This window comes from Desmodus rotundus, chromosome X (assembly GCF_022682495.2).
Source record: "Desmodus rotundus isolate HL8 chromosome X, HLdesRot8A.1, whole genome shotgun sequence".
Taxonomy (NCBI): Eukaryota; Metazoa; Chordata; class Mammalia; order Chiroptera; family Phyllostomidae; genus Desmodus; species Desmodus rotundus.
The window spans coordinates 46,784,175-46,811,273 of record NC_071400.1 but is presented as its reverse complement, the minus strand read 5'-3'; the positions used below and the strand labels follow the sequence as shown (position 1 = coordinate 46,811,273).

The 27,099-nt window shown below is 37.6% G+C and overlaps 1 protein-coding gene and 1 pseudogene across 2 annotated transcripts in view; one reads left to right on the top strand and one right to left on the bottom strand.

Moving 5' to 3' along the window:
• Positions 1–14,815: 14,815 nt before the first annotated feature.
• On the top strand, positions 14,816–15,173 carry LOC128780008 (small ribosomal subunit protein uS10-like; annotated as a pseudogene).
• Positions 15,174–24,570: 9,397 nt separating this feature from the next.
• COL4A5 (collagen type IV alpha 5 chain) overlaps positions 24,571–27,099 on the bottom strand; it is a 324,804-nt gene continuing 322,275 nt past the window's right edge. For both annotated transcript variants that reach the window (XM_024551615.3, XM_053917134.1), the window contains one exon: positions 24,571–26,768. In XM_024551615.3, the coding sequence (XP_024407383.2) occupies positions 26,687–26,768 (82 nt within the window). In that variant the 3' untranslated portion in view covers positions 24,571–26,686. The remainder of the gene's footprint in view (positions 26,769–27,099) is intronic.

Genomic DNA, 27,099 nt, shown 5'->3' with positions numbered 1-27,099 from the left:
TGGCAGGGAGGAATATGTGGAATCAGAAGGGCCCCAGGGTAGGGAGGCAGTTCTTACATCATGTGCATAATACACAAAGTACATGGATTGTGTATTTGTAGATAATTGAGTTTATTGTGCAGTTTGTCCTTATTTGATGCACTCAAGAAGTTATGTGTAAAATAATATCACAATGGGGAGGTGTAATTAGACTGTCTTTATCATAAGAAACTGTCCACAACCACAGAGATCATCTTAGAATCTATATACATATGTGTGTGTATATATATTAGTATATCTGTGTGTGTGTGTGTGTGTGTATACAGTTGACCTGTAAACATGGGCTAGGGACACCAATCCCCATGAAGTTGAAAATGCATGTATACTTCCACAAAACTTAACTACTGATGACCAAAAGCCTTACTGATAACAAATAATTAACACAATTTTTGTTTGTTATATGTATTCTCTATTCTTACAATAAAGCAAGAGAAAATATAATTAAGACAATTGTAAGGAAGAGAAAATATATTTACATATTTATTGAAAAAAATTATGTATTTTTGGATACATGCCTGCAGAGTTAAAACTCATGTTGTTCAATGATCAACTGATTTTATACTCACCCTAGTTCAAGGGAGACAATCTATATTTGTCAGGGCATAATCCAAGTATATTTTATTCATCCCAAATATACCTTCAAAGACAGATAAGCACATCTGTACTTACCAGGTTATATGATCTTTTTATAGTCATTTAGTGATTAAAATCTCAATGGGATTTGAATTCCTGGAACAGCATGGGTAGTGTGGCTGCTTCAACAATCAGAACTCACTGGCTGGCAAGATCTGCATTGAATAGTGCATGAACAGAATTTCAGCTGCTCCATTCCCTTAGTCTCATACATACTCACTATAGAATATTAAGGGGAACTGTTTCTTTAAAGTACAAAACCTATACAGAAGGTTTCTCAGGTAAAACATGCTAGTTAAGCTGCTCCAGTGACTGCTTACAAAAATATTAGGTGCTAACTGACCCCAAAAGGTGTCTTGGAAATGCATGAAAATGCTTTTTAAAAAATGTTTTGAAAATCAAACTGCCCAAAGGCAGGACCTGGAAAATATGAGTATGGAAGTTTGTGTAGGTAAGCCAGATCAGGGCTCCTTAATTTAATAAAATATGCAAAAGAGAAATTATGAACAATTAATGCACAGAATGATGTCAAACTGAATTCTGCTTTAGAAAAACTAATTCATTTTCCTTCCAACACATGCATGTTCATGGATGCTAATTTTCAGGCAGCAACCTTAAGTCCCAGTTTGCTGCTTAAGTGTATTTCAGGGATCAGAAATGCAACTAAGCTATACAAATAAGACAACTTATCTACTGTCTCTAGTGCACGATAAATGCTAAAGCAGTTAGGAGCCACTGTTCTATGCTACATTGGAATTTGTTAGTAACATCAGTGCTGTGCTATTTAAATGGGGGGAAATTATTTAGAATAAATCCTGACAACTTAGTAGGAGACTACTTGTTTAACTTAACATTAAACATTTGGATCCATAGAACAGAACTAGAAGCAATCCCCTCCTTGACTTTCCAATATTGGAATATCCATTATAAGGAGTTTTATTTCACTGGCAGTAATCTGAATTAGCATTTCTGGTTAAAAATATACTCTATTGGAGGAGTGGGGGCAGTGACTCAGGCGGCACGGTCCGGAGGCACGTTTCTAGCAGGGGCTGTGCACCAACCACAGGGAATGAGTTTTCACGGACAAGCTAAATTGGCATTCAAGAGCAAGGCCCTTGACCTCAAGTTCAAGATGGCGGAGTAGAAAGATCCTGTACTCACCTGTCATTGACACCAAAACTGCAACTACATATAGAACAACTATCTTTGAGACAACCTGAAGACTAGCAGAAAGATTCTCTACAACTACAGATATAAAGTAAAAGTCATACTGAGAAGGGTAGGAGGGGCAGAGACTAACCCTAGTCAGCACCCACCCTATTCCTCATGCAGTGACTCACGAGTGGGAGAGTTATCACACCCGCGGAGGTCATCCCTGGAGAGTGAAGGGTCTGATCCCTAGCCTGGTCCTGAATCAGGAAGTGGAGCCCTCATAACATCTGTCTTTGAAAGCCAGCGAGACTTACATCTGGGAGAGCCAAAGGGCTGTAGGAAACCCAGGTTGCACTCTTTCTGAGTTCTGGCACAGAGGGAGCAGTTTGAAAAGCAGCTAGGCCATACGTGAAGGTGATACATTGACTAATTTTAGGGTGTGTGCTGGAGGGACAGCGATCTGTTGGAACTTGCTAGTGCCACAGGTGCTGGTGGGTACCATTTTTCCTCTTCCTTGAACCTGGCTGGTCAGACACTGTTCATTAACTTTGCTAACAATGTTCGCCCCACCCTGGCATTTCCCTGAGGGCCTACCCAGGGTAGCACCCCTCTAAAACACCTCCTGCCCTGCCACACACAGTGGGCAGCATCACTCAGCACCGGCACACAGCAGTGTGTCTGCAACAGTGGCGGTGGGCTTTGCAGCCAGCCACATCAAAGCCTTGCCCTACATTCCAGTGAGCCTGCAACAGTCATGGCCACACCTCACAGCCAGCAGGCCAGATAGCAGCCTTGCCTGCTAGTGTGTTCATAGAAGTTATGGCCCAGCCACAACAGAAGGCTGTACTAGTCCCCCCTCTAGACCACCTGGCTCTGGTGACAAGGGGGACATTAAAATAAGGGCCCCACAGGAAAATAAGACCACTTTTTCAAGACCAAGAGATTTAGCTTACCTACCTAATACAATACATAGAAACAGACAGGCAAAATGAAGATAGAAAAGAATATGTTCCAAACAAAAAAACAGGATAAAACCCCAGAAAAAGAACTACATGAAACTGAGGTCATCTGTCCACTAGATGAAGAGTTCAAAGTAACAGTCATGAAGATGCTCATTCAACTGTGCAGACAAATGAAGGAACTCAGTCAGAACTTCAGCAACTTGAACAAAGACCTAAACACTCTAAGAAAGGACATGCCACAACTGAAGAACGTAACAGTTGAAATGAAAAAATCATGGCAGGGAATCAACAGCATATCTGATGACACAGAAGAATGGGCCAGCAATCAGGAAAACAGGATAGAAGAAGTGGCCCAACTGGAAGATCAAAAAGAAAAAAGAATTAAAAATAATGAAGATAGCATTAGGGACCTATGGGACAACATCAAGCATACCAACATTAGAATCATAGGGGTCCCAGAAGGAGAAGAGAGAGAGAAAGAGACAGAAAACCTACTTGAAGAAATAATGGCTGAAAAATGTTCCTAATTTGGCACAGGAAACAGATATCCAAGTCCAGGAAGCACAGAGAGTCCCAAATAAGACGACCCAAAGAGACCTACACCAAGACACATTATAATTACGTTGTTGAAAGTTAAAGATAAAGAGAGAATCGTAAAAGCATCAAGACAAAAACAATTAGTTACATATAAGGGTATTCCCATAAGACTCTCAGCTGACTTTTCAACAGAAACTTTGGAGGCCAGAAGGGAGTGGCATGATATATTCAACATAATGAAAAGAAAACACCTACAACCAAGAATACTCTACCCAGCAAGGTTATCATTCAGAATAGAAGGAGAGATCAAGGTTTTCTCAGACAAGTAACAGATAAAGGAGTTCGTCACCACTAAACCAGCATTACAAGAAATGTTAAAGGGAATTCTTTAAGTGCAAAAGGCCAAAAATAGAAATAAGATGAAAAAATATGTACTGGTAAAGGCAAACATATAGTAAAGATAGTAGACCAACCACTTATAAATGTAGTATGAAAACAATTAAAATGGAAATAAGCACATACCAATCAATAACTACTTTGACTGAAGTTGACTAAGTACTCCATTGCAAAAACAGGATGTCTGGTTAAAAAAAAAAAAACAAAAAAACAATACCCCTACATATACTGCCTACATGAGAATCCACATTGAAAGTCACACAGAGACAGGAAATAAATAAATGGAAATGAAAAAAAAAAGGAGAAGCTGGGATAGCATTATTTACACTAGCCAAGTCACTGTAAGGAGAACCAGAGGACTGCAATGAAGACTGCTTTACCCAGCAAGGCTCACCATCAAAATAGAAGGCCAAATGAGGAGTTTCGCAGAAAAAAGAAGTCTAAAAGAATACACCTCCACCAAACCAGCTCTGCAAGAGATGCTAAAGGGACTGCTTTAAGAAAAGGAAGGAAAAGAGAGAGCGAGAGAGGAACACAGGTACAAAAAATTGGCAATGAATAAATACCGATCGATAATAACCTTAAATGTAAATGGATTAAATGCTCCAATCAAAAGACATAGAATGCTGAATGGATAAGAAAGCATGACCCACACATATGCTGCCTACAAGAGACCCATCTCAGGACAAAAGACTTACACAGACTGAAAGTGAAGGGCTGGAAACAAATTTTCCAAGCAAACAGACAGGAAAAAAAAGCAGGGGTAGCAATACTCATATCAGACAAAATAGACTTCCAAAGAAGGGCCATAAAGAGAGACCCAGAAGGTCACTTCATAATACTCAAAGGAAGAATCCACCAAAATATAAAATTTGTAAATATATATGCACCCAACATAGGAGCACCCAAATACATAAAGAAAATCTTGGAGGACTTCAAGAAAGATATTATAGTAACAGAATTATACTAGGGGATTTTAACACCCCACTATCAAAGATGGACAAATCTTCCAAACAAAATACCAACAAAGATATTGTGGCATTGAACATTGTCCTAGATCAAATAGACTTAACTGATATATATACAGCCTTTCATCACAAAAAAGCAAAATACACATTGTTTTCAAATGCACATGGAACATTTTCAAAGATAGACCACATGATAAGACACAAAACAAGCCTCAACAAGTTAAAGAAAATGGAAATCATATCAAGCATTTTCTCTGACCACAAGGGACTGAAACTAGAAACAAATCTCAAGGAAAAAATGCCAAAACACTCAGAACATGGAGATTGAATAGCATGCTATTAAACAATGAATGGGTCATGAGTGAGATTAGGGAAGAAGTCAAAATTTTCTGGAAACAAATGAAAATGAACTCACAATAATCCAAAACCTATGGGACACAGCAAAGGCAGTCCTGAGAGGGAAGTTCATAATGATATAGGCGTACCTAAAAAGAATAAAAACATTTCAAATAAACAACCTAACCCTACACCTACAAGAACTCAAGGAACAACAACAAAGACAACCCAGAGCAAGTACAAGGAAGGAAATAACCAAGATGAGAGAAACATTAAATGACATAGAGACTAAAAGTACAATTGTAAGGATCGATGAATCCAGGACCTGGTTCTTTCAAAAGATAAAAAAAGTCAACAAACCCTTTAGCAGGCTCATCAAGAAAATGAGAGAGAAGACTGAAATAAACACAATCAGAAGTGAAAGAGGAGAGACTACAACTGATACTACAGAAATGCAAAGGATTGTAAGAAATTACTATGAAGAACTGTATGCCAAGAAATGTGAAAACCTAGATGAAATGGCGAAATTTCTAGAAAAACATAATTTTTCAAAACTCAATGAAGGAGAAGCAGAAAGCCTGAACAGACCAATAACACCTGATGAAATTGAAACAATACTCAAAAAGCTTCTGACACACAAAAGCCCTGGCCCAGATGGTTTCACAGGAGAATTGTACAGAGCATTTAAGGGAGAGGTAACCCCCATCCTCCACAGATTATTTCCAAAAATTCAAGAAGATGGAAGACTCCCAAACTGTTTTTATGGAGCCAACATCATCCTAATCCCAAAAACAGATAAAGACATAACAAAGAAAGAAAACGTCAGGCCAATATCACTGATGAACATAGATGCTAAAATCCTCAACAAAATATTGGCTAACCGCATCCAGCAATACATTAAAAAGATCCTACACCATGATCAAGTGGGATTCATCCCAGGGATGCAAGGATGGTACAATATTCACAAATCAATAAGCATAATACAACACATAAACAATGGCAAAGACAAAAACCCCATGATCATATCAATAGATGCAGGAAAAGCATTTGATAAATTATAGCACTCATTTATGACAAAAACTCAGCAAAGAGGGAATAGAGGGAGCATTCCTCAACATAATAAAAGCCATATATGAGAGACCTACAGCCAACATCATACTCAATGGACAAAAACTTAGAGCTTTCCCACTAAGATCAGGAACAAGACAAGGATGCCCTCTCTCACCACTCCTATTCAAAATAGTATTGGAATCTTAGCCACAACAATGAGACAAGAAAAAAAAAAAGGCATCCAAATTGGAAAGGATGAAAAGAAATTGTCAGTGTTTGCAGATGGCATGATAGTGTACATGGAAAATCCTATAGACTCCACCCCAAAACTACTCGACCCAATAAATGAATTTACAAAACAGCTGGATACAAAGTCAATATTCAGAAATCAAAGGCATTCTTGTACACCAACAATGAAAAATCAAGTACAGAAATCAGGAAAAAAAATTCCTATTTGACCTAGCAACAAGAAAAATAAAGTACCCAAGAGTAAACCTAACCAAGGGGATAAAAGACCTGTACTCAGAAAACTACACAACACTAAAGAAAGAAATTAAGGAAGACACAAACAAACGGAAGCATGTACCATGCTCAAAAATTGGAAGAATTATCATCATCAAAATGGCCGTACTACCCAAAGCGATTTATAGATTCCATGCAATCCCTATTAGAGTACCCATGACATATTTCAAAGATATAGAACAAACATTTCAGAAATTTATATGGAACCATAAGTGACCCCGAATAGCTGCAGCAATTTTGAGAAAGAAGAACAAAGCAGGAGGGATCACAATACCTGATATCAAACTGTATTACAAAGCCACAGTAAACAAAACTGCCTGGTACTGGCATAAAAACAGGCACATAGACGATTGGAACATAACAGAGAGCCCAGAAATAAACCCAAGTCTCTACAGTCAATTAATATTTGACAAAGGAAGCAGCAGCATAAAATGGAGCAAAAGTAGCCTCTTCAACAAATGATGTTGGGAGTTCTGGACAGCTACGTGCAAAAAAATGTAACTCGATCACCAACTTACACCATACATAAAAATAAACTCAAGATGGATAAAAGACTTAAATATAAGTCGTAACACCATAAAAGTCCTAGAGGAAAGCATTGGCAGGAAAATCTCAGATATTCAATGCAGCAACATCCTCACAGACACGTCCCCTAAAGCAAGGGACATAAAGGAAAGAATAAACAAATGGGGCCTCATCAAAATAAAAAGTTTCTACACGGCTAAAGAAAACAGCAATAAAATGGAAAGAGAACCAAAAGTATGGGAAAGCTTACTTGGGGTTATACCTCAGTCAAGGGTCTGATCTCCAAAATCTATAAAGAACTCACACGACTCCACTCCAAGAAGACAAACAACCCAATTAAAAAATGGGCAAAAGACTTGAACAGACACTTCTCCAAGGAAGACATACAGAGGGCTCAGAGCCATATGCAAAGATACTCAGCATCACCAGTCATCAGAGAGATGCAAATTAAAACCACAATTAGGTACCATCTCACACTGGTGGGAGTGGCCAACATAAACAAATCCACAAACAAATGTTGGAGAGGATTCGGAGAAAAGGGAACCCTAGTGCGCTCTTGGTGGGAATGCAGACTGGTGTGGCCACTGTGGAAAACAGTATGCAATTTCCTCAGAAAATGAAAAATGGAACTGCCCTTTGACCCAGCAGTTCTGCTGCTGGGATTATACCCTAAGAGCCCTGAAACACCAATCCAAAAGAACCTGTGCACCCAATGTTCATAGCAGCACAATTTACAATAGCCAAGTACTGGAAGCAACCTAAGTACCCATCAGCAAACAAGTGGATCCAAAAACTATGGTACATTTACACAATGGAATTTACACAACAGAGAGAAAGGAGGAGCTTATACCCTTTGCAACAGCATGGATGGAACTGGAGAGCATTATGTTAAGTGAAATAAGCCAGACGATGAGGGACAAATACCATATGATCTCACCTTTAACTGGAACATAATAAATAGAAAGAAAATAGGAAACAAAATATAACCGGAGACATTGAAGTTAAGAACAATCTAACAATGGACAGTGGGGAGTGGGGAGGGGACAGTGAGGAGAGGGGTTTACAGGAACTACTATAAAGGACACATGGACGAAATCAAGGGGGAGGGTGGACGTGGGGGAGGGATGGCGGTTTGGCTGGGATGGGGTGGAGGGATGGGGAGAAAAGCCACACAACTGTAATTGAATAATGATAAAAAATTAAAAATAAAAAAAAGAATAATGGCCCAAATCTACTAAAATTTTATTAAATTTGTTAATCTGCTCATTCAAAGAACACAATGAAATCCAAGTAGAAATAATTCAATGAGAATATCACCAAAATATATTAGAATCATACTGTTAAAAGTCAAAGACAAATATTGAAAACAGGAAGATAGAAGCAACTCATTATGAACAAGAGATCTTCCATAATATTACCTGCCAATTATCCATAAAAAATCAGACATTAGATCAATTGAGATAGCATATTCAAAGTTCTAAAATTAAAAAACAAAGTATTAAACAAGTGTTCTAATTTGGCAGAACTATCCTTTTATGTTTTTATTATATTTCATTGATTATGCTATTACAATTGTCCTGATTTCCTCCCTTTTGCTCCCCCTCTAACCAGCATCCCCCACTCCCGCAGGCAATCACCCAACTATTGTTCATGTTCATGGGTCATTTGTTCGTTCTTTGGCTACTCCATTTCCGATACTGTACTTTACACCCCCATGGCTATTCTGTAACTACCTATTTGTATTTCTTAATATCCTCAGCTATTCATCCATTCCCACATGCCCCCCTCCCATCTGGCAACCATCAAAACACTTTCTGTATCCACAACTCTGTCTTTGCTTTTCTTGTTTGCTTAATTTGTTTTTTAGATTCAATTGTTCATACATTTGTAATATTTGCCAATTTACTGTTCATAGTTTGATCTTTTTCTTAAATATGTTCCTTTAACATTTCATATAATAATGGTTTGGTGTTGATGAACTTTATCTTTTTCTTATCTGGGAAGCTCTTTATCTGCTCTTCAATTCCAAATGATATCTTTGCTGGGTAAAGAGCAATCTTGTCTATCGGTCCCTGCTCTTAATTACCTTGAATATTTCTTGAAATTCCTTTCTAGTCTGCAAAGTTTCTTTTGACAAAGCAGCTGACAGTCCTATGGGAAATCCCTTGTAGGTAACTAACTGCTTTTCTCCTGCTGCTTTTAAGAATCTCTTTATCTTTAAATTTTGGCCTTATAATTATGATATATTTTGGAGTGGGCTTCTTTGCATCTGTGATAACTGGGACTCTCTGTGCTTCCTGGACTTGCGTGACTATTTCCTTCACCATATTAGGAAAGTTTTCTTTCTCTACTTTTTCAAACATTTCCAATTTCTTGCTCTTTCTCTTTTCCTTCTGGCACCCCTATGAGGAAAATGTTGGACCTCTTTAAGTTGTCCCAGAGGTTGTTTATACTATCCTCATTTTTTTGGATTGTTTTTTCTTTTTGTTATTCTTAGTGGTTGTTTTTTGGTTTCTCATGTTCCACATCATTGACGTGATTCGGGGCTTCATACATTCTACTCTTTTTTCCCTGTATATTGTTCTTTATTTCAGTTAGTTTACCCTTTGTTTCTGAATCTTTTTTATGCTGTTGAGGTCCTCACTAAGTTCCTTGAGCATCTTTGTAACCAGTGTTTTGAAGTCTGCATCATAGCTTGCTTATCTCCATTTTGTTTAGCTCATTTTCTGGATTTTGATCTGTTCTTTCATTTGGGTTATGTTTGTCTCATTGTTTTGGAAACCTCCCTGTGTTTGTTTAGGTAGACCTGCTTTGACTCTGTGTCTTGGTAGTGTTGCCTAATGTAGTGGGTGTCCTATAGGGTCCAATGGCACAGCCTCCGCTATCACCCAGGCTGGGTACTCGAGGTGTGCCCTTCATGTGGGTTGAGTACACCCTCCTCTTGTAGTTGATCCTTGGATGCTGTTGGCAGATCAGTGGGAGGGTTTTATACAGGTTATCCAGCTGCAAAGACTTGTTGTGATAACTTATCATCAACCTCCACCCTCCATGGAGAATCAGCTGTGTAGGGGCAGGGTGGTGGTACTCATACATGGTCTGTAGCTATCTCCTGGGTGCACTGGCTTTGGGGGTTTCCTTGGTGGTACAGGCCAAGGTCAGCCTCCACCTGTGTTTTTCCTGGAGCCACCCTGCCTAAGCTATAAAGCAATCTGAGATGCCTGGTACTTGTGCTGAGCTTGGAGATTCCCAGGCAAAGCCAAGCTGTGAATTAAGACTGGCTGGTTCTATGCCAGGCCTGCAGCTCGCTGAGACCAGCTATTGCTTGTTTGAGAGGAATTAGAAAGTTGTGAAGCATGAGCCAAGAATAGCCATTCACATGGAAAAGCAGCTTGGGTGGGTCCGTAAGTTGGATGGGGCAGAGTGTTGAGATATCCAAAGAGGGTCAAAGAGTGTGAGCCAGGGTAATGGAGTTTCAGATATGGCACCAGCTTGCCAGCTCTGTGGGGAGAGGGTTCAGCACAGGGACAATGGCCTTTGCTTACCTTGATGCCAGACACTTCAGTTTCTTCCTGTATATCACTGGTGCCTTTCAAACTGCTACCCTGTTGCTGGAGCTCAGAGGGAGTGAGTCTGAGCAGGTGAGTCCATGTGTGTGTTCTTTAAGAGGAACTGCTTGGGGCTCCAGAAGTTTCTTCCACCCACTCAATCCCTGCTGGTTTTTGCAGCTAGAAGTTGTGGGGACTTATCTTTCTGGCACTGGAACCCTGGGCTGGGGGCTATGGTGTGGGGCTGGGACTCCTTGCTCCCAAGAGAGCCCTCCTAAATTTTAATACACCACATGTGGGTGGGGGACCAGCCAGTTCCATGTCTGCACTTCTCCTAGAAGTCTACATGAATGTGGTTTCTTTAATTCTGTAGTTGTCAGACTCTCATTCTACTTGTTTTCCAATGATTCTGAGTGATTGTTGTTCTGTATTTTAGTTGTAATTTTGATGTGGTTGTGCAAAGAATTGAGCCATGTCTGCCCACACCGCCATCTTGACAGGAACTTGAGAACTATCTTTTTATGTGAATGAGATATTAGGACATCACCAGACACCCGGGCTGGGTAGGTCAATTGGTTAGATCACTGTTCCAATACGCCAAGTTTGTGGGTTTTATCCTCACTCAGGGCACATACAAGAATCAAAAAATAAGTATATAAATAAGTGGAACAACAAATCAATGTTTCTCTCTTTCCCATTCCTCTCTCTCTAAAATTAATCCAAAAAATGCTTCAAAAGAGCCCTAGCTGGTGTGGCTCAGAGGATTGAGCGCTAGCCTGTGAACCAAAGGGTCACCAGTTCAGTTCCCATTCAGGGCACATACCTGGGTTGTGGGCCAGGTCCCTGTGGGTGGTGTGCAAGAGGCAACCACACATTGACATTTCTCTCCCTCTCTTTCTCCCTCCTTTACCCTCTCTCTAAAAATAAGTGAATAAAATCTTTTAAAAAAGACTAAAAAAGGACATCACCAGATCAACAATCATTGAGGCAATTCATGATAAGAAGACTATTTTATTAGAAATACTAAAAGGAGTCAATCAGGGTTTAATGAAGACACTAGACATTAACTCGAATCCACATGAATAAACAAGACTAGTACAGGTAACTGTATAGGTAAATATAAAATACAATATAATGTATATTTTGCTTGTAACTTTTTTCTCATAATTTAAAGAACAGCTACATAAAGCAATACTTATAAATCTATATTGATGGGTATATAATGTATAAAGATGTCATTTATATGACAATAACAACACAAAGGGAGAACTAGATAATGGATGTCTATAGGAGCAAACTTTTTGTACACTTTTGAAACTGAGTTGCCCTTTAGTCAAACTAGATTGTTATAATTTAAGATAGTAATTGTAATGCATGGGGTAAACAATAACAAAATAATTGCATAAAATAGAGTAAGAAATGGCAAAGGACATGCTATTTAACATATAATATTGAAGTGATGGAGGAATATAGGAACAAAAAATGATATAGAATATATAGAAAACAGATGGAGTTCTGGTCAAGATGGAGGTGTAGGTAAACATGCTTTACCTCCTTGCACAACTACAGAAAAAATTACAACTAGACATCAAAACAACACCCAGACCCATCAGAAAATCAAGCTGTATGGAAGTTTGACAACCAAGGATTTAAAAAAGCCACATTCATCCAGACAGGTAGGAGTGGTAGAGATGGGTGGGCAGGCGTGGAGAGGCATGGAGAGGTGGTGTAATGGGCAGTCCAACTTCCAAGTGTGGTGGATAAAAATTAAGGGGGATACCTCTGGACCAAGGAATCCCAGCCCCAAGCCAGAAATCACAGCCCAGGGTTCCAGCACCAAGAAGATAAATCCCCGTAACTTCTAGCTGTAAAAACCAGTGGGGGTGGGGGCAGTGGAAAGAACTGCTGGATTTTCAGGAGGCTTCACTTAAAGGGCTTGCACTAACTTAAAATGTATGTAGACCAATGCCCCCTTGGATTGAGCACTAGGGCAGCAGCTGGACAGGTACCAGTCGCATATGGAGAGTAAGTGAAGTGACTTGGAAAGAGGGCAAGTGCTGGACAAACCTCCAGAAGCCAGGCAGTAGCACTGTCCTCTCTGAACCTCTCCCTCCACACAGAGCCACAAAGCTGTGAAGTAGGTTACCCTGCCCTGGTGATTACCGAAGTCTCTGCAACACAATTTACCAGTACCTTTTCTACAATAGGCCACACTACTGAGACAGGGAGTCAAAGCAGCTCTATGTAATATACAGAAACAAACACAGGGAGGCTTCCAAGTTGAGGAGACAAAGAAACGAGGCCCAAATGAAAAATCAGAACAAAATTCCAGAAAAAATACTAAACAAGATGGAGATAACCAACCTATCAGATGCAGAGTTCAAAACCCTGGTTATCAGAATGCTCAGAGAAATCACTGAGCATGGTAACAGCATAAAACAGACCCAGGAAGAAATGAAGGTTACATTAAGTGAGATAAAGAAAAATCTACAAGGAATTCTTAGGGTAGGGGATGAAGCTGAGATTAAAATCAACGATTTGGAACATAAAGAAAAATAAGCATTCAACCAGATCAGCAAGAAGAAAAAAGAATTAAAAACACAAAGAAATGAGTATAATATAAGGAGCTTTTGGGACATTTCCAAACATACCAACATCTGAATCAAAGGGATGTCAGAAGGAGAAGAGGAAGAGCAAGAATTTGAAAACTTATTTGAAAAAATAATGAAAGAAAACTTCCCAAATTTGGTGAAGAAAATAGACTTACAAGTCCAGGAAGCACAGAGAGTCCCATACAAGCTGGACCCAAAGAAGACCACACCAAGACACATCATAATTAAAATGCCAAAGGTTAAAGATAAGGAGAAAATCTTAAAAGCAGCAACAGAAAAGGAGACAGTTACCTACAAAGGAGTTCCCATAAGACTGTCAGCTGATTTCTCAGAAGAAACTTTGCATGCTAGAAGGAACTGGCAAGAATTATTCAAAATGATGAAAAGGAAGGATCTACAACCTAGATTACCCTATCCAGCAAAGCTATTATTTAGAATGGAAGGGTAGATAAAGTGCTTCCCAGACAACATGAAGCTAAAGGAGTTCATCACCACCAAGCCATTATTCCATGAATTGTTAAAGGGACTTATTTAAGAAAAAGAAGATCAAGTCTCTGAACATTAAAATGGCAACAAATTCACAACTATCAACAATTGAATCTAAAAAACAAACTAAGCAAACACTCAGATCGGGAACAGAATCATCGACATGGAGATCACCTGGAAGGTTATCAGCGGGGAGGGGGAAAATGGAGGAAAAGGTGCAGGGATTAAGAAGCATGACTGATAGGTACAAAATAGACAGGGTGAAGTTAAGAATAGTATAGGAAATGGAGAAGCCAAAGAACTTATATGCATGACCCATGGACATGAACTAAGGGAGGGGATTGCTGGAGGGAATGGGGGTACCGGTTGAAGGGGAATAAGATTTGGACAACTGTAATAAGATAATCAATAAAATATATTTTAAAAGAATATATAGAAAAATAATATGGTTGTCAGAAATCTTACATTATCAGTAATTACATTAAATGTAAATGGATTAAACAATAAAATGAAAAGGAAGAGATTAGCAGAATGGCTATAAAATCATGGTCCATCTATATGCTGTCCAAAATAGACACACTTCAGATTCAAATACACAAATAGATTGAGTAAAGGGAATGAAAACATATGTCATGAAAGCATTTAGTAACAAAAAGAGAGATGGAGTGGCATACTAATATCAAAAAAACCCAACAACATTGGTTGACTTTTAAGACAAAATTGTTACAATAGACACAGAAAGACATTTTATCAGAATGAAAGGGTGGATACATAAAAAGATATAACAATTAAATATATTTGTGCATGTTTAAATAAAACATCCCTAAATAATCAATGGGTAAGTGAAGAAATAATGGGCATTAAAAAATACTTCAAAATGAATGAAAACAAAACTACATCGTATTGAAACATATAGGTCTCTTTCAGGAAGATGTGGTTGCAGGTGCAGCAGAACTCCATCCTGCCCATCCTTCTCCTGACCACCACTATTCAAACTCACCACTGTTCACTTTTGCCAAGGAACAAGTTGGTCAGAAAGCTGAGCCAGAATCATGGATTTTAAAAATACTGGAAAGACACTTGTGGAACCATGGGTGGCGATGCACTTGATTAGAATTACTATAAGCAGTTGCTACGTAAGGCCTTTGTAGAAGGTGTGTACTGACTTGCTCAGAGGAGCAAAGGAAAAGAATCTCAAAGTGAAAGAACCAGTTTGGATGCCTACAAATGTTCTGAGAATCACTATAAGAAAAACTCCCTGTGGGGAGGGTTCTAAAGCTTGGAATTAGTTTCAGATGAGGATCCACAAGACTCATTCACTTCCACAGCCCTTCTGAGATTGTTAAACAGATTACTTCTATTAGTATTGAGCCAGGAGTCAAAGTTGAGGTCACCACTGCAGAAGCTTAAATCAGCCTTTTAAAGAAATGACTCACTTGTAAAAAAAAAAAAAAACAAAACCAAAAACACCAAAAAAAAACTTTTAGGGTATGGCTAAATGAGTGTTTAGAGAGAAATTTATAGTTGTAAATGTGTACATTATTTTCCTTTTCAAAAAATATATTTATTGATTATGCTATTAGAGTTGTCCCATTTTTCTCCCCTTTATTTGCCTCCACCCTGCAACCCCCTCCCACCAGCAATTCCCCCCCTTCATTAATGTCCATAGATTATACATATAGGTTCTTTGGCTTTTCCTATAGTATTTCCTATACTATACTTAACCTCCCCCTGTTTATTTCATACCTATCATATATGCTTCTTATCCCCTATAACTTTCCCCCTATTCTCCTTCCCCTCCCTACTGATAACCATCCATGTGATCTCAATTTTTGTGATTCTAGTTGTTTGCTTAGTTTTTTGTTTTTGTTTAGGTTCAGTTGTGAACAGTTGTGAGTTTGTTGTCATTTTACTGTTCATATTTTTTATCTTTTTTTAGATAAGTCCCTTTAACATTTCATATAATAGGGGCTTGGTGATGATGAACTCCTTGAACTTGACCTTATCTGGGAAGCACTTTATCTGCCCTTCCATTCTAAATGATAGCTTTGCTGGATAGAATAATCTTGGATGTAGGTCCTTGCCTTTAATGACTTTGAATACTTTTTTTGCAGCCTCTTCTTGTCTCCAAGGTTTCTTCTGAGAAATCAGCTGATAGTCTTATGGGAACTCTTTTGTAGGTTACTGTCTCTTTTTCTCTTGCTGCTTTTAAGATACTCTCCTTATCTTTAATCTTGGTTAAAATAATTATGATGTGCCTTGGTGTGTGCTTCCTTGATTGAAACTTCTTTGGGACTCTCTGAGCTTTCTGGACTTCCTGGAAGTCTATTTCCTTTGCCAGATTAGGGAAGTTCTCCATTATTTATTCACATACATTTTCAATTCCTTGCTCTTCCTTTTCTCCTTCTGGCACCCCTATGATTCAGATGCTGGAATGTTTAAAGTTGTCCTGGAGGTTCCTAAACCTCTCCTCATGTTTTTGAGTTCTTGTTTCTTCATTCTGTTCTGGCCAAATGTTTATTTCTTCCTTCTGCTCCAAATTGTTGATATGAGTCCTGGTTTCCTTCCCTCCACGGTTAGTTCACTGTATATTTTTCTTTATTTCACTTTGCATAGCCTTCACTTTTTCCTCTATTTTGTGACCATAGTCAACCATTTCTGTGAGCATCCTGATTACCAGTGTTTTGAACTGTGTATCTGATAGGTTGGCTATCTCTTCATTGTGTAGTTCTATTTTTGAAGCTTTGAACTGTTTTTTCATTTTGGCCATATTTTTTTGTGTCATTGTGCCTATTACATTCTAAGGGGTGGAGCATTAGGTATTTGCCAGGGTGGGGAAATGGTTGTGGCTGCCATTGTGGTGTGATTTGAGGGGGCAGGGTCTGAGAGTGAACAATACCACTTGCTCAGGTCTCCTGCAGCTTTCAGTCACTTTCCCCACTACCCATAAGCAAATTGGGTCCATCTGGTGCTGATTCTCGGTTCCGTGTGTTTGTGTATTTTCTAGCACCCTGTGCCTCTCTCCAATGAAGTCTCCTATGAGGCTGGGAGTTTCTCTCACTGCCGCAATTCCTGAGGATTTTACAGCCAGACGTTTTGAAGCTTTATTTCCCCGTGCTGGAACCCTGGGTTGTGCAGTCTATTTACTCCCCAGTTGTTCCTCCCAGTTTATCTGCATGCATATGTGGGATCGCCCTGTCTGCCAGTATCCGCCTTGCTGTACCAGTCCTCCAACTGCCACCTTGCCATGTGTCCCCTCCACCCTCGCTGCCCATCTCTGCCCCCTTCTACCTGTCTCTGCCCCTCCTACCAGTCTGAAAGAATGTTTCTTCTTTAACTCCTTGGTTGTCTGACTTCCATACAGTTCAATTTTATGGCAGTTGTGGTTGTTTTTTGTTTTAAAATTTGCTGTTGTCCTTCTTTTGGTTGTGCAAATAGGCAAAGTGTATCTATGCCTCCACCTTGGCTGGAAGTCTATATGTGTAAATTTTTAAAAAATGAACAAATATCTCAAAGTCAATACCTAACCCACTACTTTAAAAACACTACACAGAGGAGAACAAATTAAATCCAAAGTATTACAAGGGAGGCAACAATAAAGATTAGAGTGGAAATCAATGAAATGAAAAGTAGGAAAAATAATACAGAAAATCAACAAAATCAAAAGTTGATTCTTGAACAATAACAAAATTGACATGCCCTTAGGTAGACAAAGATAAAAGGTGCAAATCATTAAAATCGGGTACAAAAGAAGGGGCATTACTACTGACATTTCAGGAATAAAATTGACTATATAAGAATACTATGAATAATTCTATGTAGACAAGTTAGACACACTACATGAAATTGACAGATTTCTGGAACACTACCAAAACTGACAAGAAGAGATGGAAAAAATGACTAGATATAACAAATAAAGAGATAGAATAATTAAATATTTTAAAAATCCCACAAATATCCCTGGCTGGTGTGGCTCACTGGGCTGAGTGCTGGCCTATGAACCAAAGGGTTACTGGTTCGATTCCCAGGGCACAACCCTGAGTTGTGGGCCAGGTCTCCAGTAGGGGGTACATGAGAGGCAACCACACATTGATGTTTCTTTCTCTCTCTCCCTCCCTCCATTCTCTATAAAAATAAATAAATAAAAGCTTAAGGAAATCCCACAAATAACCTAGGCTGGTGTGATTCAGTGGGTTGAGCATTGTCCCACCAAGCAAAATGTTGCCAGTTCAATATTCAGTCAGGGCACATGCCTGGGTTGCAGGTACTGTCCCTAGTCAGGGCTCATACAAGGGACAACTCACCCATGTTGCTCTGTCACATTGAGTTGCTCTGTCTTTCTCCCTCCCATCCCTTCTCTCTAAAATAAATATTTAAAAAAAAAATCCCACAAATAGAATGGCCATCATAAACAAAGCAGCAAACAACAAGTGTTAGAGAGGTTGTAGAGAAAAAGGAACCCTAGTGCACTGTTGGTGGGATTGTAGACTGGTGCAACCACTATGGAAAACAGTATGGAATTTCCTCAGAAAACTAAAAATGGAACTGCTTTTGACCCAACAATTCCACTGCTAGGATTATATCCTAAGAACCCTGAAGCACCAATCCAAAAGAACCTATGCACCCCAATGTTCATAGCAGCACAATTTACAATAGCCAAGTGCAGGAGGCATCCTAAGTGCCCATCAGTAAATGACTGGATCTAATAACTATGGTACATTTACACAACGGAATTCTATATAGCAGAAAGAAAGAAGGACCTCCTACCCTTTGTTACAGAATGGATGGAACTGGAGAGCATTATGCTAAGTGAAATAAGCCAGGAGGTAAAAGACAAACACCATATCTCACCTTTAACAGGAACCTAATCAAAAAAATGAACAAGCAAGCAAAGTATAGCCAAAGGCATTGAAATTGAGAATAGGCTGACAGTGATCAGAGGGGAAAGGGGAGGGGATAATGGGGGAAAAGGGTGAAGGATTTACAGGAACAATAAACAAAGGGGGTGGAAACAGGGGAGGGAGGTAGGGAGGGCTGGGGTGCTGCGGTGGAGTGGGGGGAAAAGGCAGAAAACTGTATTTGAACAACCGTAAACAAAAAAAAGAAAGAAAGAAAGGAAGAGAAGGAAAGGAAGGAAGGGAAGGAAGGGAAGGAAGGGAAGGGAGGAAGGGAGGAAGGGAGGAAGGGAGGAAGGGAGGAAGGGAAGGAAGGGAAGGAAGGGAAGGAAGGGAAGGAAGGGAAGGAAGGGAAGGAAGGGAAGGAAGGGAAGGAAGGGAAGGAAGGGAAGGGAGGAAGGGAGGAAGGGAGGAAGGGAGGAAGGGAGGAAGGAAGAAAGAAAGAAAGAAAGAAAGAAAGAAAGAAAGAAAGAAAGAAAGGAAGAAAGAAAGAAAAAGAAACTTCTCCAAAGAGGACGTATAGATGGCCCGGAGACAATTGAAAAAAAAATGCTCAATATCACTAATTATCAGAGAGATGGCTGGGGTGGTGTGGAGGGGTGGGGGGAAAAGGCAGAAAACTGTACTTGAAAAACAATAAAATTCAAAAGTATTTAATAAAAAAATAAAAATGAAAAATGAAAATCCTACAAATGAAAGCCTAGGACCAAGTAATTTAACTGGTGAGTTCTACTAAATGTTCTAAAAAAACCAATCATTTACAAAATTTTACACATAAAAAGGAAGAGGAGTCAAAACTTCCCAACCAATTCATCAAGGCCAAAACCTCATACATACCAAAATCTTGATAGCAAAACCAGAGAAAGACAGCACAAAATCATAAAAACAATAAAAAACCTAGCAAATCCAATTAAGTGACATATAAAAAGCACAGGACAAGATATCGTTTCATTGGTATATTACACCAAATCTTTAAAGAAGAATTAACACTAATCCTGATCAAACTTTTCCAAAATATTAAAGAGGAATGAATACTTCCCAAGTCCTTGTATGATGCCAGTTATATGTTAATACTAAAGCTGGAGGAAGACACTACAAGAAAACTGCAGATCCATATCTCATATAAATATTGATGCAAAAAAGTCTCAACAAAATACTAGGAAAATAAATTTGAAAACACATTAAAAGAATTAACAGCATGATTAAATGGGATTTATACTAGAATGCAAGGTTTCTTCAATATATTACAATCTATCAATATAATACACCTAATTAATAGAATGAAGATAAAACCCACATGATTATTGTGAGTCATAAAAAGTATTTGATAATATCCAAGAACCCTTCATGATAAAAACACTCAAACTACGAATAGAAGGAAGATTTTTCAACTTGATAAATGGCATCTATGAAAAACCACAGCTAACATCATACTTAATAGTGAAAGACTGAAAGCTTCCCCCCTTGGATTAAGAACAAGAAAAAGATGTCCAGTCTAATTCCTATTTAATAATGTACTGAAGTTTCCAGCCCAATCAACTAGGCAAATAATATAAATAAAATATATAGACTGAAAAGGAAGCAGTAAAACTAGTTCTATTTGCAAATGACATGACCTTATATATAGAAAATCCTAAGAAACCCACTCAAAAGCTATCATAGCTAGCAAATGCATTCAGCATAGTTGTAGGATACAAGATCAATATATAAGACAATAATTGTATTCTATAAACTAGCAATGAACAAATCAAAAAGAGAATTAAGGCAACAATTCCATGTACAATAGCATATAAAATAATAAAATAGTTAGAAATAAATTGAACAAAAGTAGTATAAGACATGTACAACAAAAAATACAAAACACAGTTGAAAAAAATTAAAGATCTATATAAAGACATCTTGTGTTCATGGGTTGGAAGACTTACTATTGTTAAAATACAATATTCCCCAAAGTGATGTACAGATACAATGCAATCTATCAAAATGCCAGCTGGATTTTTTTCTTGACATGACAAGCTAATCCTAAAATTTATATGGAATCACAAGGGAGTCTGAAGAGTCAAACCACTCTGAAAAAGAACAAAGTTGGAAGATTCACAATTGACAGTTTCAAACTTACTAATAAGTTGCAGTAATCATGACTGTGTGGTACTGGCATAGGGCAGACTTATAAATAAATATAATGGAATTGAGAGTCCAGAAATAAACCCATATAGTTATGGTCAATTGATTTTTCAAAGGATGCCAAAACAATTCAGTGGGAGAAAGAATAGTTTTTTTAACAAATGGTGCTGGAACACCTGGATAATTGAATGCAAAAGAATAAAGGTGGACTCTTACCTCACATCATGTACAAAAATTTACTCAAAGGGAATCAGATATTTAAATGTAAGAGCTAAAACTACAAAACTCTTAGGAGAAGAAAACATAGGGGCAAATCTTCATGACTTTGGATTAGGGAATGGTTTCTTAGATATGATACCAACAGCAAAAGCCACAAAAGGAAAAACAGATGAATGAGATTTCATCAAAATTACAATATTTTGTACTCTAGAGGACACTATCAAGAAAATAACAAGACAACCTTCAGAATTGGAGAAAATATTTAGAAATCATATATTTTATAAGGGAGTAGTATTCAGAATATATAAAGTATTCATACAGCTCAACAATCAAAAGAAAAATCACAAATTTAAAAATGGGCAAAGCACCTAAACAGACATTTCTCTAAAGAATATATGCAGCCTTGACCATTGTGACTCAGTTATTTGGGAGTAATTCTGTAGAGTGAAAGGTCACTAGTTCAATAAGACACATGCTTGGGTTGTGGGTTTGGTCCCCAGTCAGGCACATATGAAAGACAACAGATCAATGTTTCTCTCTCACATAGATGTATCTCTCTGTTTTGCTCCTTCCCTTTCCCTCTCTCTAAAAATAAATAAACAAAATATTTTAAAAAAGAATATATGCAAAAGACCAACAAACACAAAAAAAGATATTCCACATCATTAGTCATCAAGGAAATGCAAATCAAAACCCCGATAAAATACCACTTCAGAACCACTGGGATTGTTACAATTTAAAAATAGAAACATAAGTATTGTTAAGGATGTGGAAAAATGAAACACTTGAACCCACCTCCCTCCCCCACCTCCACCCTCCCCCTTGATTTTGTCCATGTGTCCTTTATAGTAGTTCCTGTAATGGTGGGTTCAGCTGGGGTGGGGTAGAGGGATGGGGAGAAAAGGCATACAATTATAATTGAATAACAATAAAAATTAAACAAACAAAAAAATGAAACACTTGCACATTGCTGTGGAAAACTGTTTCTTAAAAAATTAAACATAGAATTACTATATGACCAATCAAATTACTCCTGGGTATACATACCCAAAAATTGAAAACAGATTTTCAAAAATATATTTGTATATGCATATTCATAACAGCATGATTCACAACCATCAAAAGGTAGGAAAAACCCAGTGCAAATGAATGAATTAATAAACAAAGTTTAGTATGTCCATATAATGGATTATTATTAAATTTGAAAAAGACTGAAGTACTCACACATAATGTGGATGAACCTTGAAAACATTATGCTAAGTGAATAAACCACACAGAAAATGCCACACACATCATATATGTATGATTCCATTTATACAGAACATCCAGAATATGTAAATCCATAGAAACAGAAAGCAGATTAGTGTTTCAGGGTTCAGACAACTGTAAATAAACAACAATAAAAATTTAAAAAATTGAAAAGAAGAGGCAGATTAGCAGCTGCCAGGGACATCAGGGAGTGGGGAGTGAATGCTTAATGGGTATGAGGTCCCTTCAGAATGATGAAAATGTTTTGGAACTACATAGAGGTGGTGGTTGCACACATTCCGAATGTACTAAATACCATTTGAGTTGTTTGCTTTAAAATAGTTTCATGTGTACTGGGTAGTGTGGCTCAGTGGATTGAGTGCTGGCATGAGAACCAAAGGGTCACCAGTTTGATTTCCAGTCAGGGCACATGCCTGGGTTGTGGGTCAGGTCCTCAGTCAGGGGCACACAAGAGGCAACCACACATTGATGTTTCCCTCCCTCTCTTTCTCCTCCCCTTCCCCTAAAAATAAATAAAATCTTAATAAAATAAAATAATTTCATGTTATGTAAATTTCAGTGTAATGAAAAAAATAAAGGAATGTAGAACTGACAATACTGCAATGTGAATAAGGCTTGAAAATGTTATGCTAAGTGAAAAGAAACCAGGTAAAAAGTCATATATTATATGAGTGCATTAGTATGAAATGTTCAGTTATGCTAATCTTTAGAGAAAAAAAAGTGGTTTTCTAAGGCTGAGGGAGAAATGGTGGGGTAGGGAGATTTTTTTGGGGGTTGATGAAAATATTCTGGAATTTGATACTGATAATGTTTGTGTAACTTTGTGAATATACTAAAAAACATTGAATCGTACATGTTGAGGAGGGGTAAATTCTATGATATGTGACTTATATAAAATCAAAAAGAGAATGTACTGTTTAAACAAAAAATAATTAGGGTGAAGTAGAGTGTTTATAACATGAAAGCTACAGTATATGAAAATAATAGCATGAAAATCAGGAGGGGGGAATTTAAAGTATACTACTGTAACACTTTTAAAGCATACATGAAGTGGTATTATATACCTTGAATGCAGATAAGTTAAATATGTATACCTAAACCTTAAAGCAGTCATTAATCAAACAAAAGTTATAGCTAATGTGCCTCAAAAAAGATAAAATGGAATCAGAAAAACAATCCAAAACAAGTTATTAAAAAGTGGACAAATTACAAGGGGCACAAATAGAAAAAAAAAATAGCAAGGTGATAGATTTAAAACAAACCATAAAAATAAACACATTAAATGCAGGCTACCAAAAGGCAAAGGTTGTTAGATTGAATAAGAAAGCAGCATCCAACCCAACTACATGCTACTACAAGAAATCCACTTCAAATGTAAAGACAGAAATAAATTAAAATGATGGAAAAAACAAACCATTGAATATTAACACAAAGAAAGCTGGATGGCAGTATCTCATTGTGTTTTTCTTAAACTATATTTTATCGATTATGCTATTATAGTTGTCCCATTCTTTTTCTCTTTCCTTTATTCCCCTCCACCCAGTATACCTATTTCTCCCAGCATTTCCCCTTAGTTCATGTTCATGGGTCCTATATGTAAGTTCTTTGGCTTCTCCATTTCCTATACTATTCTTAACCTCCCCTGTCTATTTTGTACCTACTGATAATGCTTCCCTGGACATTTCCCCCCATTTTCCCCCCTCTCCCACCACATACTGATAACCTTGTATGTGATCTCCATTTCTGTGATTCTGTTCCTGTTCTAGTTGTTTGCTTGGTTTGCTTTTGTTTTTGTTTTTTAGCTTCAGTTGTTGATAGTTGTGAGTTTGTTGTCATTTTACTGTTCATAGTTTTGATCTTCTTTTACTTAGATAAGTCCCTTTCACATTTCATATAAAAAGGGCTTCGGGATGAACTCCTTTAACTTGACCTTATCTGGGAAGCACTTTATCTGTTCTTACATTCTAAATGATAGCTTTGCTGGATAGAGTAATCTTAGATGTACATCCTTGGTTTCATGACTTTGAATACTTCTTTGCAGGCCCTTCATTCCTGTAAGGTTTCTTTTTTCTTCTTTTTTTAAAAAACATTCTTATAGATTTCTTTTTTAAAAAAGATTTTATTTTATTTTTAGACAAAGGGGAAGGGAGGGAGAAAGAGAAGGGGAGGAACATTAATGTGTTGTTGCCTCATGTATGCCCCCTACTGGGGACCTGGCCCACAACCCAGGCATGTGTCCTGACTGGGAATTGAACCAGCAGCCCTTTGGTTTGCAGGCCGGCTCTCAATGCACTGAGCCACACCAGCCAGGGCAAGGTTTCTTCAATATGATAACATGGTGTGTTCAAGAGATTTATGCATCAACTGCAGCAACCTGTTGATGTTCTAAGAGCTAAAAATAAGAGTCTTGATCAGCAGTTTTGGAAGTGGAGATTATGATGGTTCATGAATTACTTAAATACCACAAATGACTATATTTTTCCCAGCTTACTGAAAACATGTAAAGTCCATTTTTAAAACCATGAAAAGTGCAAAATCTGTCATAAAAGTACACTGAAAAACAAAAAAGTCATAAATGTTTATGCACCTATAATAGATCTTCAAAACAGATGAAGCAAAAACTGATAGAGCTGCGAGGAGAAAAGCCTTAGCACACTGTCATGTGCCCACGGCTGCTACTGCTTGATCAGAAGGGAATAAAATATTTGTTTCTCAGAGCAGGAGAATGGTGTATTTGTGAAAATGGCTTTATGCTATTATCTCTTTTCACTCCATTGGGGAATTTTCTGTGCTGCTGCTGGCCATAAGGTGAGCGACAGCTGCCACAGCTAAATGCACGTAGTTAACCTAAGAATGTATTTAAACCCAGTCATCTCAAAGCCTGGCTTCTTACTATACTGATTACTATAAGCTAAGCAGGGCCCTATTTTAGTTTAAATGTTTTCCAACTAGTTTTTAACATTTCCTGCCTCTAGAAACTGATAAATAACCACGTACTTCTTGGCCCAGTTGGCTTGATGTTTGTTCATCTGATTCCAGTTTAAATTTTTGCCAAAGTGGGCTGAATAAGGAAAGTTACTGTAGGTGAAGTATGACCAATGGAGGTTATAGTTAGCAAACTCAAGTTGCTTCTCTCTGTGTTTATGTATATTAATGTAAATGAAATGGAACCCCTAGAATGGAGTACTTACTCATGTGCAGACATGTAATCTATCTGTAAATGAGTAGATATTTACACATAGGCTGAAGACATACACAACAAATCATCCTTAAACATATGATATCTTTAATTAAATTGATATTAATGAGTTAAAAAACATTAAATCAGAAGAATACAGCCAGGGAAATTCAGTATTTTATGACTATAATAAAATGTTTAGAGTGAAAAAAAGTAAGAAGCACCAGTTGGCTTTGTAATTGGAGAGAGAAGACTAACTGTCTTTTCAGCTCTTGTATGGGTAGAGACCACAAAAGAATAATTCTTACTTAGGAAGCACTGGGAAAAGAATGATCATTTTGTGTATATTTTTGTTTCTCCAAATTATTTGGGGAAACTTTGCCTAGTAAGGAACGAGCAAAAGTAAGATGTAAGAAACATTAAAATGGGGGACATCTAGTATTCAGTGTCTTGGAGAATACAGCAAAAGAGAAATTGCTCCAGTAGATATTATAATTTGGTATATAAAATAAAGATTTAAAATTATGATTAAAGTGACTAGAAATTACCTATATTTTAAAAAGTCAAATAAGAACTTAGGGGATAAAACTCAAAATAAATGTGTTCTCAGTAGTCACTTGATGCATTATAAATTCTCTCACTTTGATAAACATGTAAGCAGGATGTAATCCTGCTCTCTGTACTCAAGGATTTCCTACATTTTTTGTAAAGAGTGACTCATGTCGAGTCACATCTAAGTGACTCAATATTTTGAACTAAAAGGCTGTTTACATAACATACACATTCTTCACTTACAGATCAAAATAAGCTTAACACTTCTATATTAAAAACCTAGGATATAGCAGGATTAGTAGCACCATGAAAAATAATTCTTCCCCCAAACTATAGTCTTTTATTTTACTCAGTGTGATTCTTCTCTTAATTGAATTTTTAATGTGCCATTTTATTTACTGGGCAAAATATATAATCTTCATCTCATAATCCTTAGAGAAAGTCATTCTGGATCAAAAAAGTAAATTCATTCCTTTATTTCTTTTTTAGAAAAATAATAGTGACCTTGTTCTGGCACATTGCTGAGGTACATCTGAGTCTTCATGGTTACTAGTCAGCATTCTGTCTTCATATACAGTAGCACCATTGGTGGCAGCAGTGGTAAATTTGAGGAGAGTGAGATGTTGCGTTCTGGAAATTTTATATATATGTCACATTGAAAAGCACACAAGAAATTCTTCAAAATATTATGTCCTCTTCATGCATACTTGACATCGGCTAATACGTGTTGTCAAGTCTCCTGTCTTCAGCGTTTCTGACTGAGGTTTGCTGGGAAATAAGAAACAAGACAATCAGATTTGCCTCTTTTTGTATTTCTATTCTATTATTGATTGATTCAAATTCACATGCAAACATTATTTTTGTGTTTAAGAAGCTCTCCTGATGACTGAATGGTCAACTTTTGAGCAATATGATCAAGTGCAGTGACTAGTGTGGTCTAAGAACCATTACTGGTAGGTATTTTCGTGACTATTCCCTGCACCACTATTATCTTTGTTTGTCTCTCCCTCTTATACATTTTTCTAATAGTCCTAGAATCAAGGGGATCTGGGCAACTGATGGTGAAAAAATAATACATAATATGTAAGATATGCAGAAA